This window comes from Epinephelus moara, chromosome 7 (genome assembly GCF_006386435.1).
Source record: "Epinephelus moara isolate mb chromosome 7, YSFRI_EMoa_1.0, whole genome shotgun sequence".
Lineage (NCBI taxonomy): Eukaryota > Metazoa > Chordata > Actinopteri > Perciformes > Serranidae > Epinephelus > Epinephelus moara.
In genome coordinates, this window is record NC_065512.1 from 13,637,967 (window position 1) to 13,661,790 (window position 23,824).

General features: G+C 40.8%; 1 protein-coding gene across 3 annotated transcripts in view; it reads left to right on the forward strand.

Moving 5' to 3' along the window:
• Nucleotides 1–23,824, forward strand: part of fgf14 (fibroblast growth factor 14) — a 171,090-nt gene that overhangs the window by 2,297 nt on the left and 144,969 nt on the right. The window contains exon 1 of one of the 3 annotated variants that reach the window (XM_050049081.1): nucleotides 308–443. The exons of 1 other annotated variant lie outside the window; for it this stretch is intronic. Coding sequence is in view for 1 of the 2 variants with exons in the window: in XM_050049080.1 (XP_049905037.1) it covers nucleotides 23,229–23,301 (73 nt within the window). In the remaining variant the exon portion in view is untranslated. Of the gene's footprint in view, nucleotides 1–307; nucleotides 444–23,150; nucleotides 23,302–23,824 lie in introns of those variants that run through there. One more of the 3 variants, XM_050049080.1, reaches the window with a different exon arrangement.

Here is a 23,824-nt window from a genome sequence, read left to right on the forward strand (position 1 = left end):
ACATAAATATTAAGAGAGCTACACAATAAAGGCGTCTGAAACTAATTTAACAAGTTGTAAATTTAGCTAACTGCCAAACGCACGTCGTAACAGGAAGTGGCATAACGGTTATCTCCTGCCTGTGTCGAAGAAGCACCAAATAGGATAATTTTATTATTTATTTATTAATTATATGAAATGTAAACAGTACTTATACGTTATATTACATTCAATTTATGTTATTAAATAATTTCATATAAATTATTTTCTTTTTTTCCGTGGCACTGAGATATGTCATTTCCGGTCGCCATGTTTAGTTTAACAGGCTCGCAAATGTTCTCTTTACATCCATAGTAGCAACTTGGAAGAGTCAAAAACTGTGTTGCAAACAGATTTTTTTTAAATTTTTATATTCAACATGTTTAAGGGACTATAAGGAATCTGGGAATGTCCCCAAAACAGTGGTAAGTGTTGTCACAGTACCTGCGAGTTTTTTCCCCCCAAAGCTTGGCTTGTATTTATCTTTGCACAGGCTTGAAATGTTAAAATGCTGATTACACGAAAGGCACAATCTGGAGCTAAGCCACAGTAGGCTCTGGGGTGATAACTGACTGATTGCTACTCAGTGGAAAAGCCGCAGCAAGACACTGACTTCCCTAACTGGTGCTCAACGCCATGCAGCCAATCGATCAAACCTGGGGCTCACTGTCAAGTGTCTGAGATTTGAAGCCATGAAGCCTTTCCCAGCGACAGTAGTCCACGTTTACCTTGCGATGGGCTCACTGTGGAGGAATCATAAACTGACGGTGTGGGCACAATCATCAGGGTTTGTGCTGAAGCAGCAGGTAGAGCCAGTAGTTTACTGGGAAATGAAGTAGGCCAAGATGCAGACTGTGTCAGTGGGGTGCAGTGCTGTTTCTATGACTAAAAACTGCTAACTCATTGAATGTACACTGTCAAACACATCACACAGCAGATCAGTTTCACATACAGAGGTGCCTCAAACAACCTCTTCTAGGATTTTCTAGTATCTTTTGTCATAGTAGGACAGAGGATCCACTGTGTGGCCCTCTGTCAGCAGAGGCAGGTGTTTCCAGTATAGTGTGCTCACTAGGCCCGAGCTGCAAAGGCCTAGATATAGTGCTCCAGCTCTTTGGCTGTATTTTTAGTAACACAACATAACTGTGAGAACACAGAGAGACTAAGCCAACTGGGCTGTATCAATAAGACTGCCAGTCGTTGTCAACATGGAAACATATGTCTTGTAAGGCTTGTATTGTGATCTGGATCTCTTTCCACACACAGAAGCTGAAAGTAAACTTAGGCTTACTTACTGCACATCACCAGTGCATCTGAAGAGGTTAAACGTTGTGTTGATTGTTTAAGCGCCTTCTGTTCCAGCAGATGGTTCCTGCTTTTTGCCTATTGTGGGTCAGTTTTACCGGTCATGGGCAAAATGGGGGGGAATCTTGAGGCATTTTGTGTCTGTGTATCTGTTGCTGGTATGGGCTTGTGTGTGCAGAGTTTGTTTATATGTGCTTGTGATAATGTTACTATATTTTCAGTAGCTAAAAGTATAAAGTAGACACAGCTGTGTTTGTACATGAAACTTCTTTCTTCATAAACACATTAAGACTTCTAAACAGAGAGCAAAGTCTTAGCTGGATTAAAGCTACCATCATGGCTGGATTATGAGACAATGGGCCCCTGGGCACAGACATGCAAAAGGCACCACCACCTCTCCTACATAGGAGCAAAACACACAGGGTCTGCTGCGTTTCATTGCACTGGTGCGTCACTGAACACGTAATGGCGATGGCTGGGAAAGCTGTTTTTAATGGAGGGTAATCTGTCAGCCAGTGGCAGCAACTACATAATTGTAAACTGACAAAACAAACAACAATGACGTTACGTACAGGGCAAAAAGCCATGGTAGCTTTCCTAGGTGAAAATTAATTGCCTACATAGACTGTAGAGTTATTGATTTTGTGTAAGCCTGAATGACATTCATCAGTTCTCTCTCTTGACTTGATTGTGTTTGTATGCAGGGTTGGAAATTAACTTTTTTTGTCCACCAGCCACAGTGGCAGGTTGTTCCAAAATCTGCCGCCCATTCAACACATTAACATTGTTTTTTTTGGCTGGTGAGTGAAGCAAATCTAGCAGCCACTTGCATATTTTACCAGCATTTGGCTGGTGGCTGGTGCTAAGTTCCAGCCCTGTTTGTATGGGCCATGTGGTCCTGGTGACGTAAACGCAGCCGTTGAACTTTAGCGGTGAATCTGCCGGCTACAATAATTGTCAAATGGTGTGCAGACTCCACCTACTTGGTGCATCACAGGTGTACTCTGGCGTGGTAATAGTGTGGACCCACAGACTTGGTAGTTTTGCCCTTTTTCTTGTAGTCATTTTGCATCTTTTTGTGCTTTTGTGACCCTATGAGGTCATTTTTTGTCTGTCTCTTTGCAGTTCCTTTGCGTCTCTTTGTAGTCATGTGAAGTTTTTTCGTGGTCGGTACATGTCACAGTAATTTGAGTGACATTTTACAGATGAAGGGTAGGGAGGCCCTTGACACTTTGGGTCACTGAGCCTTTTCCCAGTAGACCTGTTCGGTAATCCATCCATGGCTACCATCAGTATAGATTTACAGATTGGAAGGTTAAGCTATAGTGTTGTAATCATGTCAGGCTTGTTCTTTAACATCATCAAATTTAAAGTGATGCATCATGGCTTAACCATTTGGCGATTCAGAATCCAGTTTCCTCAACCTCATGCTGTCTAAGTAAAGAATATTTCACTTCTTGATATTTCTGTTTAGAGTTTTTTGCCCGTTCATATTTCGCTCTGATATTATCTTTAAGGTCCGTCTGCATCCTTTCCACATTGTGAAATTCATTTGCCACTCTATCTCACTCAATCTACAGAAATGTGGGGAGTGAATAAATGTTCACTGTGTTGTTTCAGACTAAGTGGTGATGCATTAGTCTCGGCTGTTTTGATGCACACATTATATTTATGGAGTATTTCTTTAGATAAACCACATGGGTTTATGTGTGGATGCCAGATGCCATGTCTGCTGCGTTGCTGTGTAGCTTAATGGGTAATGCATGGTATTGACATTGCATGGTTTAAAGCGTCTTCTCCCTTTTGAATCATCCACAACTGTAGTCTAAAGGCTGTCACGTTTACTTCAAAAGTCTTTAGATGAGATAAACCGCCAAGAGATGTTGCATTCTGATGTAAATTAAGCTAGGTCAAAGTTGTAGCACGCAGCACAACTACTCATTTTCTATACACATGGCAGTTTGCCATCATGTAAAGACTGCACATTTTAGTCTCACTGTGTCTTTATTCTTTAAGCCGTATCACTGTTTTCCAGCTTAATTCTTGTTTTATCTATAGTAGATTGTCCTTAGGGTTGGTGGTGTGGTACAACTTGCCTTAATGTTCACTCTCATGTCACAGCATTGGTACATGTCTCTGAGTGAACATACTTCATTAAGGCAATTATGTGATGAACTAGCCGAGTGGAAGGGATGGAGATGCAGTAAGTGTCACTCTGCAGCCTGTGTAGCATTAATAATTGTGCAAATGACCACATAGATTTCATCATAAAACTTTTTGAACTTCATTGAATGGGTCATATAGCTAGGATGAATGACAGGGGTTTAATGAGTGCGTTTGGTGGTAAACGGTAGTGGAAAAAAGTTAGGTTGAGAACTGCAGTGTAATAAAGACAGACAATTGATGGGTGCTCAGTGACATTTCTTGGGCTTTGTACATGGGAAAGGGTTGAACGCTCTAAATGTGGAAGACAGGCTACAGCCAGGTTGCTGAAGGAGCAGAATTGCAGTGGGTGTGTGAAGTCAGTAGGTGGCTTCCTCAGAGTCGCACAGCAGTGGCTCATTGACAGCAGAGTGACAGTACAGGTCACAGAACACCCAGGCATCCACGTGAGGATGGTTCATAGCATATCAAGTGAAACTCAGCTTTATTGTGTGTGACAGAGCCAGAAGGCCGAACCAACGCTCCAGCACTGTAATGCTATTGCTCTTGTTTGCTCCATGGGTATAGTGGAGCGTTAACCCTAAGCTGTAGCTTGACCTCACAATCAGGAAGCAGTGACCCAAGATTATTAATTTCAGTCTCTGGCATGGCAAACCATACAGACCAGTGGAAGACTATAACCTTGTGATGGTGCTAAAAGAACTCTGAAAATGAAAATGTTTTGATTTGTGGTACATAAACCATTCAGACAAATCTATGGATATAGATATACTGTATATCATAAAATCATAAAAACAGTGTGTTAAGTAGAGACTTAAATAAACAAAAGGGACTTGTATGGACTAGGGATGTGCATGATTAGTTGACTCGACTAGTCAATTAAACATTGCTACCCTCGTTAGTCAGCACTGAAACTACTATTCCGGTAAATGTATAATTGAAATTATAATTTCATGCAATTGCATTCACCCAATGGAAATGCCATTGCAATAATCAGGCACATTTCCTAAAGATTTATTTCCCTAAAGAATATTGTTTTCAACCAACCAATGTTATGTTGACTTTTCTTTATATTCTCACTCCTAATTCGTGTATTACAGATGCTTACCGGCCCTACACATATCCAGAAGGTATCCCTTTTGCGTCCATTTTGGAAGCTTAGGGATTGCGTGTCAATTTAGGCTCAATACATGCATTAGGTGTTCCCAAAATAAACTTCAGTTTTCACAGGAAATGCACAGTTTCTGTTTGTTAAATGCATGTAGTCTCGTTTCAAAATAAGCTCAGACCAAAGATAAAACACTTTGTTTTCAGGTTTTCGGCAACAAAACATGGTTTGTATTTTAAAAGTACATTTTTTTAGAAACAGAATGTAGTGTCACTAGCATAACATGCCACACATACTAGTGCACTGTGTTGTTTTTTTTTAATAACTCATTTCGGTTTCACATGGGACACACACAGCAGTCTCTTGGGTGAAAGTCCAGAGGTTGTTGACCCATCCAGTTCTCCTGCCACCCTTCTTATGCGGACTTTCTTGCTCTAGTAGTTGCAGTGGTGTAGTGGAGGGTATACGCAGGTATACTGGGTATACCCACCTTTTTTTCTGGCCATTTACACCATTGGTTCCCCACTGGTGGGTAGCGGGTCCATTCTGAATGGACCACAAGTGACTCACGAACATGTCTTATTTGTACACTTTATTTTGACGTACGGTGAATTTGTGGTGTATAGCTTTAATTTCAAAGTGCCATTTCCTGCTAGCTTGACGACATGGCCAAACGCAAGTATGACATTGAATATATTAAACTGTGTGGACCTTGAACTAATGACTATAGAGAAGTCTGGACCCCCTGGCTGAACCAGTTGCGAGGACAGGTTTACAGTATACCCACCTATCAGCCAAACAGACATTGGAATATGTATAGGAGCATATACCCACTTCCTTCTCTGTAACCAACCCATCTACCTAGTAGTAAACCCACCTCATCAAGTACCACTACACCACTAAGTAGTTGCCTAAGGTGTCGAAAAATGCAGCTGCCTTGTGCTTCACATACTGCCGCTAAAGGGTGCCTCGGTGTATTGGTGTCTGACACCGAGGCCACTGACCAAGCATCTATTTGACGAGTTGGGAGTGAGACCGGGTTGTTTATTTGTTGAGTTGTTGTCATGTTTTGTGGGATAATGTGCAGTGTTTGCAGTGCAAAGTGCCACATATTTCACGGGCATCTTAAAATAGGACTTAGGTTTTAAAAGACGGATTAACATTTTCATGGCTCTTATATTTTCTGAGACGGTATTTAACTATCTATTAAGTTGTGCTCAATCTTGGCTGATGTCTAAGTGTTTTCTTACGTATAGGCTAGTTGACTAGTCTAAGTTTAACCCTCTGTTAAAACTTTACGCATATTAGTTTTGAGCAACATCCATAGTCTGGATAGTGACAAGTTTTTAAGTGTAAAGACTTGTGTTTACACAGTCTGCAGATATATGGCTATCCTAGGCCAATACCTTTTCAAAGAACGACTGTGTCAGCATATTGAATTACCCCTTCGTAAGGTGCATGTGTCTAAATGCTGTTTGCTGTCATATCAAGTTTATGAATTTTTCAGTGTAAAATATTCTTTTTACTGTGCGCTGTACTTCCACAGTGTAATCTGAAATTACATATGCATTTTAATAACTCAGATTATGCTGCTGGTGTCTTTTCTCCATCTAATTCTCACCTCAGAGCAAGAGCAATATATCTCAGATTCAGCTTTTCCCCCAAACCAAGCCCATTGGAGAATTTATAAAGGGGCAAGGTTTTTTTTCCTTCAGCTAAGAGATGCTTTATTCATTTGTGCAACAAACCCACGCTGGTTTAAATTGTGGTAACAAAGAAACAGCAGTGTAATTAAAGGGGATGGGTAAGATTCAAACAAGAACTCCTACAATTAGAATAACAGCAGGGTTGGCTAAAAATATCCTCCTCCAACCACCATGACATGTTGCTAGGTTTCATACAGAAACAGTAAGTTTGTAAATGGCTAAACTGCAGTAGCTTTTCTGGTGATACACACGCAGACCTTGGCATATCACAGCTTGGATGAAAAGAAAGGCATTACAGTTAACAGGTTTCACAAATGTTTTCATGAAGGCCATTCTAAAAACAGGACTCTGTGTCACATGGATGGACCTTTTGTTTCTAAAAATAGCTCAGAGCGCACACATCCTCCCGGTGCTATTAAATACAGAAAAAAAGAGGGTACAAGTGTGTCATTAATATGAAGCAAAAATATTCTCAACCTTGACTGTTGCTGTGATTCCTGTTATGGTTTTGTGATCATTTGGAAACGGAGATGAAGTTGTGTGTTGCTGCAGTGGGCATGTCACAGGTCAACAAGAAAACATTGTTGTGCTCTCATTTTTTTGAGGCGTGATAATGGCAGCGGCATCATCAGTTTCCACAGTGAATTAATTTGGGCTGTCTCTGTCCTGCTCTTGAGAAATATGACCTGCAGGGGTGATGAGATTCAAGTCCCTGGCTGTTATTCTACCTCCCTCTGAGAGACAATCAAGTTTACATACAAATCAGTTCAGACGAGAGGGCAAATGTATATGTGCAGTGTATGTATATAGAGAGAAGGAAAAGGAGGGCAAGAAAGAAGAGAAGGATTAACGCCTGTGAAAAATAAATCTGAATTTACATGAAGCATCTCCCAGGATGCTTCCCAGATGCTCCTGTTTGCAGAGGTGAGAGGAATGATGGGACATGCGGTCCTGGCAGGGTGCCTCCAAGGGTGACTGGCCACTGGATGTGCAGGTGGATGGTTGCACCGAGCTGCTCTCTGTTTCCTCAAGGTTAGGCCTGATGGGAGTTCACTTGAAGGGGAGACACCGTGAAATGGATCGGTTCTCCCACAGGTTCTGGGATGGATAACATCTTTTGTTTGTCTGCTACTCTGATGTTTAACATTTGTAATTAGTTGGAGGTTCATCAGTGTAGGATTGCATACATAAGTGAAAATGCACTGGTGCAGTGTATATTGACATGTCTGACATCTTACCCTTTGGAAAACAGACATGGAGTTATGTCGTTGAAACAGTGCTGCTATGTTATGTTGTCTCTGTTTCAACACTTAACTGTAAATTATATCATTAGCTTTAAAGCTGCTATAATCAAGAATATGGAAGTGTTGCTTGTAGTGCGAACCCAGAGATAAATATGCCCGACAACTGTACTGTTTTGGTTCAGTCTCATTGCTCTCATTAGCGTCATTTCTAGTCGCAGCAGTCAGCAAGAAAGTACTAAAACCACACTGTGCGCTACCTGCTCAGGGCCCAAACAGCAGACAGACATAGTTAGCAACTAGCTCGTGACACAGTAGCCATTTAGCAGCCAGATATTCCCCTCAGGAGTTGGTAGAGTGGGGCTAAATGGAAAGTGAATATTGGACCTGCGTTTGTAAAGCTGCTAGATACGAGTGCAAATTGATATCGCTTTGTATCTGCTGTATGTGTAAATGATCAACTGTTTGTTGCTCTTTTAAAAGACAATGTTCCTATTAAGCTGTGTACAAGGGCTGCCCCCTAAAAGTTGACCAAACATTTGTTGACCAGAGGGTCAGCAAGATTTCATTCTTCACTTAGTCACAGAAAAAAAAGTAAGCTGCACCTTGTCAAAATAAATCAAAACCTATATGACTGGACCATGTGGGAATTTAATTTGAAAGGACAGACACAGGAAGTGTCCACGCTCAGCAGTCAGACAGGAGTCAGGTTAATTTCCAGGGCTGGTACCTGCGGTTATTCCACAGGCTAGTTAATAACATGTCGGGCAGGAAATCCAAAGTGTGGGATCATTTTGAGAAGGTGAAGGACGAACCCAAGGTGATATGTAAACTCATCTTCATTGGTCGACTACAAACATGACGTATCATCTGAAACATGGAAGTAGCTACATGCCCATTAGCCCACAGCGTCATTAACAGGCGGCTCGCTCAGTGTGTGACGTGCACTTGTAGATAAAATATAGGCCTATATTAATGAAGGTTCATTAGTACGGTTTTGTATTTCTCTGTAATGTAGCACAGTGTTAACAATGTTACTGATACTATTCTTTCTCACACCTTCAACTCAAACCATTGTGTTGCCCCGCCCAAAATATATCATTTAATAATTAAATTAATATCATAAACATGCAGGCGACTAGTCGACTAATGACCCAAAATGACGACTGTTGGTTGACTTGGAAAATTCTTAGTTGGGGGCAGCCCTACTGTTTGCGCTGTATACATGTCCAAAGAATGCTCCTAAAACCCGAATAATACCTGCACATGTCTTAATTGAGAAAAGGAAAATGCCGTTTACACGACCCGTATTAAATTCAGATTATCGTTACATTCTGAATAAAAGTGGAATATTCATGTGCATGTAAACGTAATCAGTGTTGTGTTTACAGCTTGTCCAAAGCAATCCATGAATGCAGGCTAATACATTCAGTACCTACTGTAAAACAGAAACGCCAACGAGACAGGAGTCAGTTTTAGCAGAGCGAATAATGAGTATTGTCATTCGAGAGCTCGTGCTTGACCTGATCTGCCTGGTCTTCAAAGCCAGCTTAACTAATGTGATCCATTTTCAGTCAGCTCGTGGGGTTAATATTGGCTTACATATTGGATAATAACACAGTTAAAATTGTCTGTCTTTCTAAATGGAGGTAAAGCAGAGAGGATGGATTTGTGTGTTTCTAGCTAATGGTGCAAAGAGGCTACATTTATTGTTACTTGCACTTAGCAGATTGAAGACATTAGAGATAATGTTGCCGTTTTGAATAAACTGTGATTGCCCTGGTAACTATTTTAAAAAGGTTATTTCTTTCTTTCTTTTGTTAGACCACCTAATGCATAAAATGTGTCAAAACGTTCAAGGCTAAAAATATGACATTTCTGCTTTGCTGAAAATGTTGGTGTACACCAACACTCTCAGTTTCGAGCAAGTAGGTGTTATGTAGCACATTGAACACCCGACATATTTGTTGCAGCCTTAAAGGCCAAACAGATATTCTCAGAATGAACTGCAAGTAGAATGTGAGCGTGCGGAGAGATGATTAGTTGATTGCTTTGTGATTTGAGTCATAGATACAGTTTGCTACCTGCGGTGTGAGAGGTTGCTGTGAGGGACATCATGTGGCTGAACGAGAATCACAATGTGATTACTGTGAAGGATGCTGATTTAGCAAAATTACACAGCTTTGTGTGAAAGTGTTTTATATGTATTTTTTATTAGGTTATCTACATGCATTATACAAGCAGTATTAATTTAAGCAGTCGCACTGAGAAACCCCTGGCAGCGAATGCTCGGAGGCATTCAACACTTTTTCCTTCCCACAGTTTCTGATGCCAGCGTTGTTTCTGTGGCTGTTTTGAGTTATGTTTGACCCAGAGCGATGAAAGTGGCCATTTACAGATGGGTACTGACATGTTCTTGTCAGATCTGAATGGATAACTTCATATAGTGCAATAAATTGTTTCTCAGTTGTCAGGCTGATGAACTTTCTCGTCCTCAATCATGTTGAGTCATTTAAGGTCATTGAAATTGCTGGTTAGGCCATCAGTGATGTGTTAACCATAGTCCTAAAGGGTTTAATTGAGATTAATGCTAATCTTAAAACGCCAGAAATAACAGTAACATTACTTTAAACATAATTTTAGTTTAGTATGAGTATATGATAGTGCTGCACGATTAATCTAATCGCAATCACAAAAAAAAAAAAAACGTCTGTTACATTGCGATACTTTGGATTCAGGTACGGCGACGTTGAACAGAAAGACGTGCTGTATAAGTGTAAAAGTTAAAGTCACCACGTCCCGCGGCAACACGACCAATCTATATCAGCACTTGAGACGGGACGTGGCGACTTTAACGTTTAAACTTTTACACAGCACGTCTTTCAGGTACGGCGACGTTGGACAGAAAGACGTGCTGTGTAAAAGTTTAAAAGTTAAAGTCGCCACGTCCTGCGGCAACACGACCACTCTATAACAGCACTTGAGACAGCACAGCACAGGGAAAAGTAGGAAGAGTGCATGCGAGAGAAAGCCAAGCTGTATAACGTTACAGACAATGAGACAACTGAAAACCGCCAGAGCCTCATAAAACGACATCCAAGCACAGTTGAGCAAACATTTGTAAGTGTCACAGGGAAATCATGGACTCCATAACAAATGAAAAATTGAGCAATTTTGCTCGGGTTAAGCCCACTTGACATGCTGCTGTGTTGTGCTGTGGCGCTGGAATTTGTCATTTACGTGACAATGTCTGAACGCAACATATGCTCGCTCCGCTGTGTGAGCAGCGTGTTTGACTGTGCTCAGTCTGTTGATGGTCATTGACACACTGTCTGTCCATAACAATAACTATGTCAGGTCAGTGCCNCCTCACCAGTTACCCACTGGCGGACAGCTTGACATCAGCGTGGCGCTGATTGGCTATTCGCTAGACCCGCCCCCACCCCCGGCGTTCATTGGTCCTTCCATCTTTTGGACGAGATAAATCGCAAATTCATTGCAGTATGCCAGACCAGAGATGCAAGCCTACTCAGTTGAGTGGGCGGGGTCTATGGTCTGGAACCAGGCTAAGTCAGAACAGAAGTACAAAGAGTTGTTGCATAGAGATGATACACCATCTCATCTAGTTGCATAGCTGTGAACCGGCAGGTTTTTAGAACGTTGCAGAACGGCGCATTGCAAGTAGTTGCAGGTTTTAACTTGTCTCATTGTGAATCTTTGGTCTGAACTGGGCTTAATACTCTCAGACAGGATATTAAGACTCTGGAAAGTTATCATAGTAGCAATAGCTATGTTTCCATCCAAAAGTGATTCGAATCATTGGGAAATGTGCATTAAAAGAAATACGAATCCTGTGTTTCCATTAAATGTACGGACTTTAGTGAAAACTACGAACATGCGCGAGTTTTCCGCAGAAGTCTCGCATTCTTCTTCTTCTACGTTTTCTGGCGGTTGGCTTGTAAATGCATCACCGCCTTCCTGACCCGGAGTGTGGATATCACCATGGAGAGAGGTTGCGCTACGTCAGACTTAATTCGAACATAACTGTTTCCATCCCCCGTTTTGCGAATCAGCATTTTTTCGAATCAACCAAAACCCGGCTAAAGCAAGCGTATTTTAGTTTGTGCGAATCAGGGGATTTTAATTCAAATTTTGGCGTTTCCATCATAATTTTCCGATGCGCATCTAAACAGGCTGACTGAAACATGGCTAATGACTTTATGTTTTGTCACACTAATCATGAGATAAAAAGTAGTAATATGGCGTTCATGTCAGTAATCTACCAGGAATGTGCGCTAGCACTTATTTGATTGTCTGCTGCCGTGTTGTGTTGGATGATGTTGCTTTGCATTGCAGCAAAAGTTGAGCTAGATTAATTTTTTCCGCTGAAGCCTCTGTGTTGACACATTCCCACATCCCATTTAAATGATACAGGATGCTATTTTTTTTTGTCAGAACGCGGTCTTGATAGTAGTCAGTTAGGTCTGGGCTAAAACTGACGTTTAGTGATGTTCCCCCGAAATGTAGGAGTCTTGTCCCTGGCAAGTTTCCTAGGTGCCGGCTGAAATGACAGCTGTCAGTTTATCAGCTATGGCTAGCTAGCTAATTAAGCTAACGGTAGTCCAATCAAAATGCTGTCTTCTGCCACTCTTCTGAATGCAGTTGACAGCTACCCAGCCCAGTCGCCAGAGGAAAATGTTGGCATTGTACATTGCTGCAAACCATGAATACGTTACATTTGTACATTTCATACATGTCATATCATCGTTACTGAAGTGATATAGTTTTGATTACATCCTGTAAATGACCTGACTTTTATCTTTATTGTTTTGTGTGTGAACATAACCAAACTTTAACCACAGCACTGTTAAAATATCTGTGGTTTGCAGAAATGTATATTGCTAACATTTATTCTGTCAGTTGTGTTGGGCTACCTACATTAAATCATGCTACATGGCTAAAGCTGCATGTGACTGGCTTTATGATCCATGTAGTAGGAGATGTTGAATTAAATAAATGTTCTTGTACTGCAGTATTTCCTGATCACCAGGGCTGGCTTCCACACAGCAGGGTAGTGGTACAAAGTGGATGTGCTAGTTGTAATAACCTCACCTTAAAATTTAAGACACAGGTGCAAGTTTAATTTTTTTTTTTAAATTACCACATAACATTCATTTCAAGGACTTCCTGATTCCACTGACCTCACTAGTTTATAGCTGGCTTTATTGAGGCCATACGTAATTTTGAAAGCTCTATTATCTCCTAGGAAGACTGGTAAATTGAGGTACATCTCAAAATAGTCATCACAGCGGGACAGTATAGCTTGTGCTTTTCCCCACTTGGTTTTCTGCCCCATGTCTTACTGAGGCTCCATAAATCATCTTGTAATTTGGCTCATCCTCTGCCCTTAATAGTGGGAGCTGTGTGACGTATCCCCACCTCCTGTGAGTGAAAGAGTGGCGTTGTGAGAGGAGCAGGGGTGTAGCACAGGTTCCCCCTAACACATGACACATCTTAATGCTCACTGCTTCCAGGACTGCAGAGGAATTTGACACATGATAGCTGCTGTGGAGCTGCTGTGATGTTTTTTTTTCCTCTGGAGCTGCTGAACTGAGCAGAGCTGATGATGCACTGTGATTCACAATAAAGTGACAAAGTGATGAGAGAGAGGGAGATGAAGAGCAAGAGAGAATAATGCAGTTAGACTATGAGGTTATTGATTTACAGGACCAGAAGTTTGAACAGTTGTACACAGTCGTAAAGACGATCTGACACAGATGCCATCATCGTTACCAAAAATGCATGCAGAGGTGTCAGAGAAGCCTCTGATGTTAACACTAGAAGTGGATGAGAACATTTTAATGGATGTTTGAAGGGCTTTTGTCTCAGAGTTCTGGGAATGAAACGATTGCTGTGACAGTTCAGTGTAATGTAGTCAACATTGTCAACTGCAGGTAGCATGTTTAAAATCTATATAATCATGACTATAAGTGACTTATAATCATTGCATTGGAGATGATTATAGTGGAGACGCTTTTTTTTTCTATTAAAGGCAGTATTTAGCTCCAGCTGAAAGACACCACGGAGGGCTATAATTTCCGCCATACAAGTCAACGTAACACAATCTAAGAAGCTGCAAAGGTGTGACCTGAGGGGTCACCAGAGGCAAGAAGCTGCGCTATATTATTGACATAATGAAAAATACAGAGATTTTCTATAAGAGCAGTTCTGTATAGACTCTTTTCAGCTCTGGTTGTGAAGTCCTTGACCATTCACCATTTGTTACGTTTTTTTGATGCAAGACGACACTGTTAACCGTAAACTGTTTGCCATGCTTGCCGCAGCAGGCTCCCAGAAAGTGTGCCAGGCTTTGAAGGCAATTTTTTTCTTAGCCAAACAGTGTAACTATAACTTCTGGGTCCATCACATAATGCCATTGGACCTAAGAGGACTTTTCCCCATAGACTTACATTAGAAAAGAGATGTCTGTATATCAGTGGATACATTTTTATGTGTCACAACCTCCGCGAAATAACTCATTTCACTATCAGCATCTCATTCAGTCCAATAACATTTCTTAAGTCTAAAAGAATAGCACAAGGGCTGTATTGTAAGTAGCTAGCATGGTCAGTGGAAGTGATGATGCAGAAGATTGAGTAATTTTATACCATGATATGATATTATATCGATTCTTGGCACAACAATACGATATTTGCCAATATTACAAAATCTGCCAAGATACGATTTGATGCAATTCAGACTCTTGCGATCGATATGAAACGATATCGCATGCCAATTTAACACAATCTGTTACAGAAGAAATTGCAACCTTTTTTAAACCTTTGGCCATAAAAAAAATAAAAATCTATAAGTAATGTAATGGCAAACCTCTCAACAGTCATAAAACATGGATTAAAAACAGGATAATTTAACAAAAGTATAAAATTCAGCTCAATGATAACTGTCCAAGTTCATAGACAAAACTTTTTTTTTTTTTGCTAGTCACTCATTTTTAGCTTAAGCACGTTTACATTGTATAAATTAGCCGAGCGGCTAGCGGACTTGTCCTCTACTCATAGCTTAACAAATTATATGTGTTATTTATACTTTTTCTTATTTACTGTCGGTTCAAGTCACTTTATCTCCCGACAGAAGAACATGGTTGAATTTTAGCCCGCATGCTCATTTTTTTCAGTCTGACATTGGTGAAACAGAGCAGCTAACGTAGCTGTAAGATGTTAGCAGAGTGAGATGCCTGGCCAGGAAGTTACATTGAGTTTTATCTCGTAAAGGCATTGTCTACATACGACATGTGCTTTGTCTGTTGACCTTTATTTTCTCCAAATATTTCAACACTGCTGATTCGCTCCTGGGTAAATAACGTTATCCTCGTCGTCTTTTTCTTGGCTGCTTGCCGTCTGCCTGGCCCTGTTTGATGGTGACCAGGATTGCAATGGTCTGAGATTTTCATAGTATAATAATGTCTCACCAAATATCACAGTTTCAGGGTCACAGTATTACAATAATTATCAGAAGTCAAACTTACTCTTAAAGTAATGAAACCAGAGGGATTGTTTTCGGTTGAACAAACATTTTAATACTATAATTGAATCTTGAAACCATTTTTAAATAGAAGTTTGTGTTGTAAGCAAATTTACATGATATGATAACTGTCAACTTTAATATCATTATATACCATAAAACTGGTATACTGCTGTAACCGGAATGATGACACAGGATTTCAAAATAACAATGTAAGGTAGTGATAATGATATGGATCGATGATTTCACCTCGCATCGATGATATTGCATCGTTGATCATCAAATTGATATGTCGGTCTAGACTGATCGTTACACCCCTTCCCAGAAAGTCAGAAAGTTTGACTGAGCAACTTTCATGGGAATGAGCAACTTTCATGGGAATGAGCGGGGCACTGTCTACAACGCTGTATCCAGTTCTCTTTATATGTCCCTGTGCTACAGTCATTACCTACGTAGTTCTTCTTCAGTTATACAGATGTCAGAATCCACACAGGCTCCCAAAGAGACTTCAAAATGCCTCCAGTGAAACCTATGATTTAAATCACTCCTGTCCATGTTTTTAGATGTTGTTTGGTTTAGACTCTGCCTCCTGTAGAGGCATTCACTGTCCTGCTCTCTGTCCCCTCGCTCCACCATCTCTCAAGATCCCTATTTTCTAATACCTTCCCCAGTACATATACTCTCGCACGCATTTGTCTTCAGTGGATTTTTGCTTCTATTCTAATACTCATGCTACAGTTTACAGTCCTCTCCTCTCTTCTGCTCTCCAGTATTCCCCGAAATCTGGATCCAGTCCAAAGTAATGTTGTGGTTTCATAACCTACAGAGATATGTGTATTACTGTAACACAGTCACATTGATTTATGCTTGTGTTGAAGACCAACAATTTGCCACAATACAAGTGTATCTAAAGCTGTTGCGGTTGTGTTTCTAATGACCAGTAGCTCAGCGAAGCCACTGGCACAGTTCCAGTACAGTCACACTGTAGTTCTGGTGGAGCTGCTGCAGAGATGACCACATCAGTGTAAACAGCCCGAAAGGTGATGCAGATAGCAGAAATCCTCCAGGTAGAGCTCACCCATTTATTTTGAGTGATGTCAAGAGTATCTTGGTAATGTTTCTTCCTGGAGGCCTTCATCACAGTGTCAGCCAGGATGACCATGTTTAAAGGTAAAGACAGGATTTAGCATCATGTGCAGGTGGCTATATCCAGAAATGCAGTACAAGTAAATTGAGTTTATGGAGATATTTTTGCTTTTGTAGATGAAGTAGATTGCATTTTAACGCTTGTATAAATCTTTAAAACGTGAGTAAATATACAAACTAAGCTTCAATCAATGTAAAAACTATGAAAATTTAATTTGACAAGGAAAAAGATACTGACTTTATTAAGTGGACTGGGTACTGGCTACGACCTGACCAATCCACAGTAAATACAAGTTCTTTGTAAATGTCATTTTACCTTTCCATTTATTAGCTGGGACCAGCAGCACAATAGGTCAGTCATTCAGCCGGCCCACACAAATTTTCCCACACTTTGGTGGCCACAGTTTCTGCTTTAAGAGGCTGAAATTTGACATGGAGGTCGAGTGTGTGTTTGTGAAGGTGTGCGTTTGTGTACATGCTGGCTCAAGGGAGGGTAAGTGGTAGTGGCCTATGACAAAAAGGCGCATAACTTCTTCTAAAAGCATCATGACAAAGCTTCTTTTCTATATATAGAAAGACACACACACCACTTTGCCATGTCCCCATGTCCTCTTTCATAATTCGTGAAGCGGTTGTCGTAGAGAATCGTCATTGTACAAGTTTTTGAGTTTTTTTTTGTGTGTGTGTGTGTGTACGTACGTGGTTGCAGCAGGTCAAATTTGCACTTGTTCCACATTTAGTTTCACATATTCAGTCACGTCGAGCCCACTGACTCACTTTTCAGTGCCTTAGCTGTCTCTGGCATCATTCTTCATAACAATGATTCCAGTGATTTCCACCCAGTGATTCACAGATTTATAATTTGGGTTAAAGAGAGCACTGTTGTTGGATTGGTATTCAGTATCGGCAGATGTGTTGAGATATTAGAATTAGTTCCAGGAGGGGAAAAGTAAAAAAAACAACCTTTAGAAATGCTTTTCTAAAAGTGTAATTAATATTTACTTACAGTGTGTCGGTTGGTTATTTGTGAAACAACCGCACAACAATCAACTGAGTATTGATCAAGCAGTCATAGTTAATATTTTTATACACTGACACAAGTATAAACTGTATTATATTTTGAACTACTTCTGCTAAAATACATATTCATTTGTGTGTGTGCATGCAAACACCATGTAGGTCAGGATATTTATTTAATGTCTTTTTTTGCAAATGGTGAAACTAGTTATTGATGTTGTGAAAATGCATTTTCAGTAAGGCAAACCAAAGGCCTGTATTGTTTTGTGAAGTTAAAAGGTTTGATATTTCTGTGAACACACGGTATCTTCACACTGAGTTTGTCAGGCGCTCTGACTCTGACTTCCCCTTTAAGGTAACGGGACAGAAAGGTTCCTTCATCATAACCACTTATCCTGTAGGCGGGCTGGAGCCTATCCCAGCCGACACAGGGCAAGTGGGGGTTCACCCTGGACAGGTCACCAGACTATCACAGGGCTGACACATAGAGACAGACAACCATTCACACTCACATTCACACCTAAAGGCAATTTAGAGTCACCAATTAACCAGCCCCGTATTTGAACCAGGAACCTTCTTGCTGCGAGGCAACAATGCTAACCTATGCCGCCCAGAAAGGTTTGTGTTTTCTCTATATAGAAGAAAAAGAGGAACCCAAAGTGGTCATGTTATCAAAATTGCAGCATGATTAAAAATTGATTGTTAACTTCTAATGTTTACGTGTAGTGAGTGGACATGATATTGGCACACAGGTGATCTCTTAGAGCTGATATAACCTGCTTAAATGAGCTTTATATAATATTCAGAGCATTATTATAACAGCAAACAACTGTTTGATATATAAGGATATGGTGGAGTAATGGCTTCTTGAGCAGAGAATAAAGCCACACTTCCTGTGTGTGTTGTTAGCCGAGCTTATCTGTTTTTTGTTGTGGTAGCTGGTCCGGCTGCAGCATACATGTTAGTGCAATTGAGTCCCATGTGTGAATCCCACTGGCTAGCTAATTGCAGCTGCTCTGTACTATGCTCATACTGTGGTTACCGCTGATAATTGGGATGGTGGTGTGCTGTTAGCAGTGTTAGCTGCGTGCACTGTTAGCTGCTAGTCCCCAGCTTAGCCACCGCTAAATCATAGAGATGCTCTGAATATTGTATAGAGCTCCTTAAAATCAGAAGGTAATACTCAAGCATGTGACAAAAAAGTGTTTCAGTCTGGCTCTGAATTATTCCTTTTGATGATGGAGTCATAAACAGTCTACACAGCTCCAAGAACATGATGCACAGCAGGTACACAGGGTGAGGACAGTCTGCAAACTTCATGCTTGATGTGGCTTGATAGAAATACAAAGTAAAATTAGAGGAAAGTATCCAGATATAGATGAGATTAAATAAATCCAACAGAAAACAAACAAGTTCTGTAGAAAACGAATCTGACAAACCGCTGAAGTGGATTATAGAAAACTGAATAATGCCAAAAATACCACAGGGGAGATGGCACAAGAAGAAATCAAGATTCATGGGAGTCATTAGTTTCCAATACTTTAATTTTTGATACAGACAGAAAGACCTGGCCACACTTTTTATTTATGCTAATAGAGCCTGTTAATGTTTCTCCTGATGTTAAAGTCGAAAAATACCCAGCAACAGGTGTTTAAGGGCCGAGGAGCACGCAGAGCGAGCCCGTGATATCAGTAATATTGTTTCCAGGCTGTCATCTAGGATCGAAATATGATGCAGTCACATTAGCGTGTTGCTGCGCTGTACGGCGAGAAGGTTGGGTCATGTTCCCCGTGGCTCCGGTGACAGGAATGTGGCGTCTTTAACCTTTATCAAACACACCAGACTGAACATACTGGTGTGTCTGTGTCTGTGCGTGTGATATTGAGCAACAGTATGTGTTACTACAAATCATACAGCCAGAGGCACACCGCTAAAGCGATGGCTTGCTGCTGTACTGTTTCAGAGCGGTGAGGGCTGGCGGAGGGAAACACAGAGCGAGGTCGGCTGGCTCTGCGTCTGTCCTGTGCTGGAAGTACATTTTAATGATTTGATTATGATTGATTGCTGATATAATTTCATGACTCACTGTTGGCCTGTAGCTCATTTATTACTGTTGTCCATCATGTGCTCCCTGCTGACGGGATAAGCTGTGCAGAATGCTCTCTCCCTGTCTCCCTCTCTACCTTATTACGATCACGTGTATGTGTACAAGGTTCACGGTGTAATTTAAGTGAGAAGATGAATAACGATTTGCACATATGACTTTCTTGTTGAATGCAAGAAAGAAAGGAGAAAGATGATAAATAAAAAATCAGAAGAGGAGTCAGATTTTGAAGCAGCTCAGTACAGTTTCATACTGTGTGTTGTTCTGCTGGTTTTCCCTCCGGCTCTGACCTGCTCTGACACATCTGACTGTATTTTGCTGCTTCCATGGCAATCAGCATTTCTTCAAGTAAATTTCAGTTTGTTGTTCAGTGTGTTGAGTTTTTGGTAATCATATTTTATTTTGGTAGAGAACTTGGTGATAATTTCTTTTTACAGGCTGCAGTGGTACAGGATTTCTTGGGGGTGTCAGGTTGTGTTCACTCCGTCTTTCAGTGTAGCCACTCGTGGTACCCTTATAATTTGCCACTCAGTCTGTTCTGCGCTCAAGAGCGTCGAAGTTCACTTTGAGTTTTTGATAGATGTCCACTGGTTGATGCACTTCTCTTCTTTTTTTGTTTTTTTTGCTTTGGTTAAAATTTGGTCCAGATTTCCGAAGTTTCTGCTGAGAAGGGCTAAAGCTAACGATTATTTTTTATTGCAGATTAAAGGAGAATGCAGCCTAAATTGAGAATTTGGAAATTGGTATTTCCTTGGCCAATAAGTTCAGTCAATACTTGTGAACTTGAGGAACTCTCTCACAAAGCCAGAAACCAGAGAAGTAAGTGTCAGCAACAACATCTTTCCCAATTCAAATATGACATTACAAATTTGAGTTTTAGCAGGATTTGGAGGAGAGGTGTTCATGTTTACTAATATTTTTGGACTTTCTGAGACCATAAGAATAACATGTATGATATTTTGAAATTGGGTGCAGTTTCCCTTTAATCTGTTGATTACATTCTCACTTGAACAGATGCTTCATTTGTTTGGACACACTGCGAGAGAGGAAATAACGCTCCATAGCAGCAGGCCTCAGGATACAATATTATCATGATACTTAACTCACAATACAATGTTTTTGTGATTTAGAAGTGTCGGGATATGCTCAGTATTGCAGTAAAATATACTGTGATTTATGACCTTTTTTCAACTGTAAATTATGCCCACAAAATAACTTTGTTGACATCTGTATTATTTCATAAGATAAAGTTTTCAGTCTGCAAACTCGAGAGTGATTACATCATTCTAGTAGCTACCAACGTTTTAGTTTGTATTTGTCATATTAATAATTTTTATAATAAAAAATCGATACCTGGCGTGCATGTGACATTTTTATAGTACCACACAAAAATAGTAATCGATTTTTTTCCCCCACTCCTACTAGTTAGCCAGTTAGCACAACAAAACAACCTGATGTTTAAAGAACAAATAATATTTATTATGCGCTAGTGAACAATAAGAAAAACAAATGCGAACCATTTCTGATTAAGGGCTCAATGGCTTAAAAAAACGTGTTTCCTAAAATAACAAGATTGTTACGATCTTATGCTCTTTTAAGTTGTTTACTTTCCTCACTTCACGTCTCATGCACGGAACTAGGGCAACAGACACTCACTGACGATATTGAGTTTACTAAATTTCGGTTTACTGTTGAGGAATTAAGAAACTGGAACATATTCACGTTTAACAAAGCTGGAATCAGAAGTTTTACTTTTTCTTCTTGGAAAAAGTGACTTAAACCAAATATTCGATTATCAGATTAGTTGGTAATTAATTTAATAGTTGACAACTAATTGATTGATATGTATGTACTGCCTGCGTGAAAAAAACATGCAGCCCCAGGCCAGATCATCGATGCAGCAGGGTGCAGAGATCGTGGATAAATCAATAAATCAATAAATAAATGAAGGGTCCCACAGCAAAGGAGTAAAAGCTGGCTCATCTATTGCTGGAGTGAAACGTGGCATCATCTGGAAAGGTTCTTTGCCATCTGAGTATGTTCAAGTATACATTCCTGGTAGCTGACGTTGTAACGCCATATTTCTCCTGCTGTGTTACGATCATTGTAAAATCATTGAAAATAAAATAATTGCTGCCATGATAACTTTTCTCAGCAGTAAAATCCTTCCTTATAATAACATTGTTTGTTATTTGCAGTGTTTCGGTGTCTGATAAGCCTTAAAACTCATGGCTCTGAAATTGAAACTGGACTTCCTGGATAGTATGTAATTGTCTCACCTCCACACATACCAGAAACAACATGCCCCCCCCCTTTGCATTCTTTTAAATCAGGGCCATTTGCAGTCTGAATGCCCACTTAACGCATAATGAGCAGCTGGTTGAGATGACTTCTCAACGTTTTGTCAACACAGAGATCAGTAACAGTATTGTCTCAGTGGCTTTGAGGTATTCATAGGATTTTATTGCTTTTGAGTCCCAAGTTAAGTGGAAATTGGCCTAAATCGGTGCTTCACCTGCTGTTTGTTGTGTTGCTTCGGACTCTGGGACGTTCTTACAAATTCCAGTGTGTAGCCTTGAACTGTGTTTTCATGCGTATCCTCACAGACCCATAAAAGGTTTCTGATTGCTGTGACCGATTTGTGTCAATTGTTGAATATCTTAGAAAAACCTCATGCTAACAAAAATAACATTTTGCTGCCTCTGTTGTGATCCAATTTTCTCATGTTTCCCAGGCTGGCAGGCGCTCACGTGCACATTGTCTACCTCGCTCTGTCTATCACTCTATCACTCCTCTCCCTCCATACAGGGGTCTGTGCTGTGCAGTGCTGGAGGTTGTGTGGTGGCTACGGTATGCTGTGTAGATTTTTGCTGCAGTGCAGCAGGCAGTATTGTGCTGCTGCTGCCTCTGTCTTTCCCCTTCCCTCTCTCTGTCTCCCTCTCCCTCTCTCCTCCTCTGTATGCATTCATTTTTGTGTACATTGTTTGGGAGCGGTGAAACACTTCCAAACTGTTTTGCTGTAAAAAAAAAAAAAAGAAAAAAGAAAAGAAAAGGTATTAACCCCATTATTTCCATCTCATTCATCACCCAGTAAGCCCAACACTTTGTTTCCTTCCTGTTTTGTCCTGGGCACTTACATAGCTTTGTCAACATTTCTGTGATGACCTTTTGGAAGTTTTTATTTTCATACTTGCACATCCCTGTCTTGAAGTTCAATTCCCACAATTTTAGGCTGCCCCCCCCCCTGTGGCTGTTGTCCTTTATTCAGGCACAGAGCGAGCAGAGAGAGGGAGAGATGATGGGGTGGGCAGTGACTAAGTAACCTGTTTGTGGTGGTGAGTGCTCGGCTCTTTGCGCAGAAAGGCCAGTTGTTTTCAGTTATACACACCAGGCTAGAGACGGCGAGGCACTCAGGGAACAGTGTGTCAGGGACCAGACAGATACAGCACCAGGGGACATAGTGGAAACACTTCTAAACAAACATGTTGCTAAACCAGCTGCACAATATTTGTGTTTTGGGGACACGATGCGCAGTCCCGATTTCTGTTGCATGCCGTACAGGCTGCACACAAGTTGCTGTTTCACCAAACACCGTTTAGCCATGATATGACAGCACTTGACATTTCTGAAGAAGTGTCGGCGCTATCTGTGGGATATGGTTATCTGCATGTTTCTGGCAGGGAGATGGTGGCCGGGTCTTCACAAGTAGGTGACAGGTGACGTATGTGTGAGAAGGTGGTCGTGTTATGGGGTAAAAGGTTGTGTCAGGCTCTGTGGGACATCATGAGGGGTGTGAAAACCCAAGCAGCAGCGCAAACAATATGGTTTAATCTATATCAAAATGAACTGAGAGGAATTCAGCGCTTTTCTAGCCACATATGGAGGCTGCATCTTTTGCTAGGATTGTGGAGCGGCGTTTACGCAAGGCACTAAAGGTTGAAGAAGAGCACGGTGAGTCCCGGCAGAGAGCTTGCCGAGCTATTGGATAAGAAGCTTGGCATAATTACACATAATTATTACACGTGCTGCCCTTTTTAAAACAGTCCAACTGTATAGATGTCATGATGGGTTAAACACAGGACATTCACGCTGATATCAGATCTCTTTGTGGACTCGCAGCGTGAGTGTGATTGACATTCTGTGACGTATACAAGAAGGGAAGATGATTTGAAGTCCGTATGAGCAGGGGAAAAAGTCTTATCAATACAGTCTGCTTCCACACCAATAAAACTAATCACTGCATTGCAGATGATCAAACCTGAAGGTCACACTTTGTAGTGTGTGTGTGTGTTCGAGAGTGAGTATGTTTGCATGTCTATGTGTGTGTGGTCCACTCTTCCAATTATTTTTTATGCAGCAGCATGCCAAAGAGGAGGAGGTTATTTCATTATGTATGCAATGCTTCTGGAGTTTATTCCGTATTATTTGTCCTGCATAAAATATGAACCTATTTTGAGGCCAGGCAAGGAAGCCA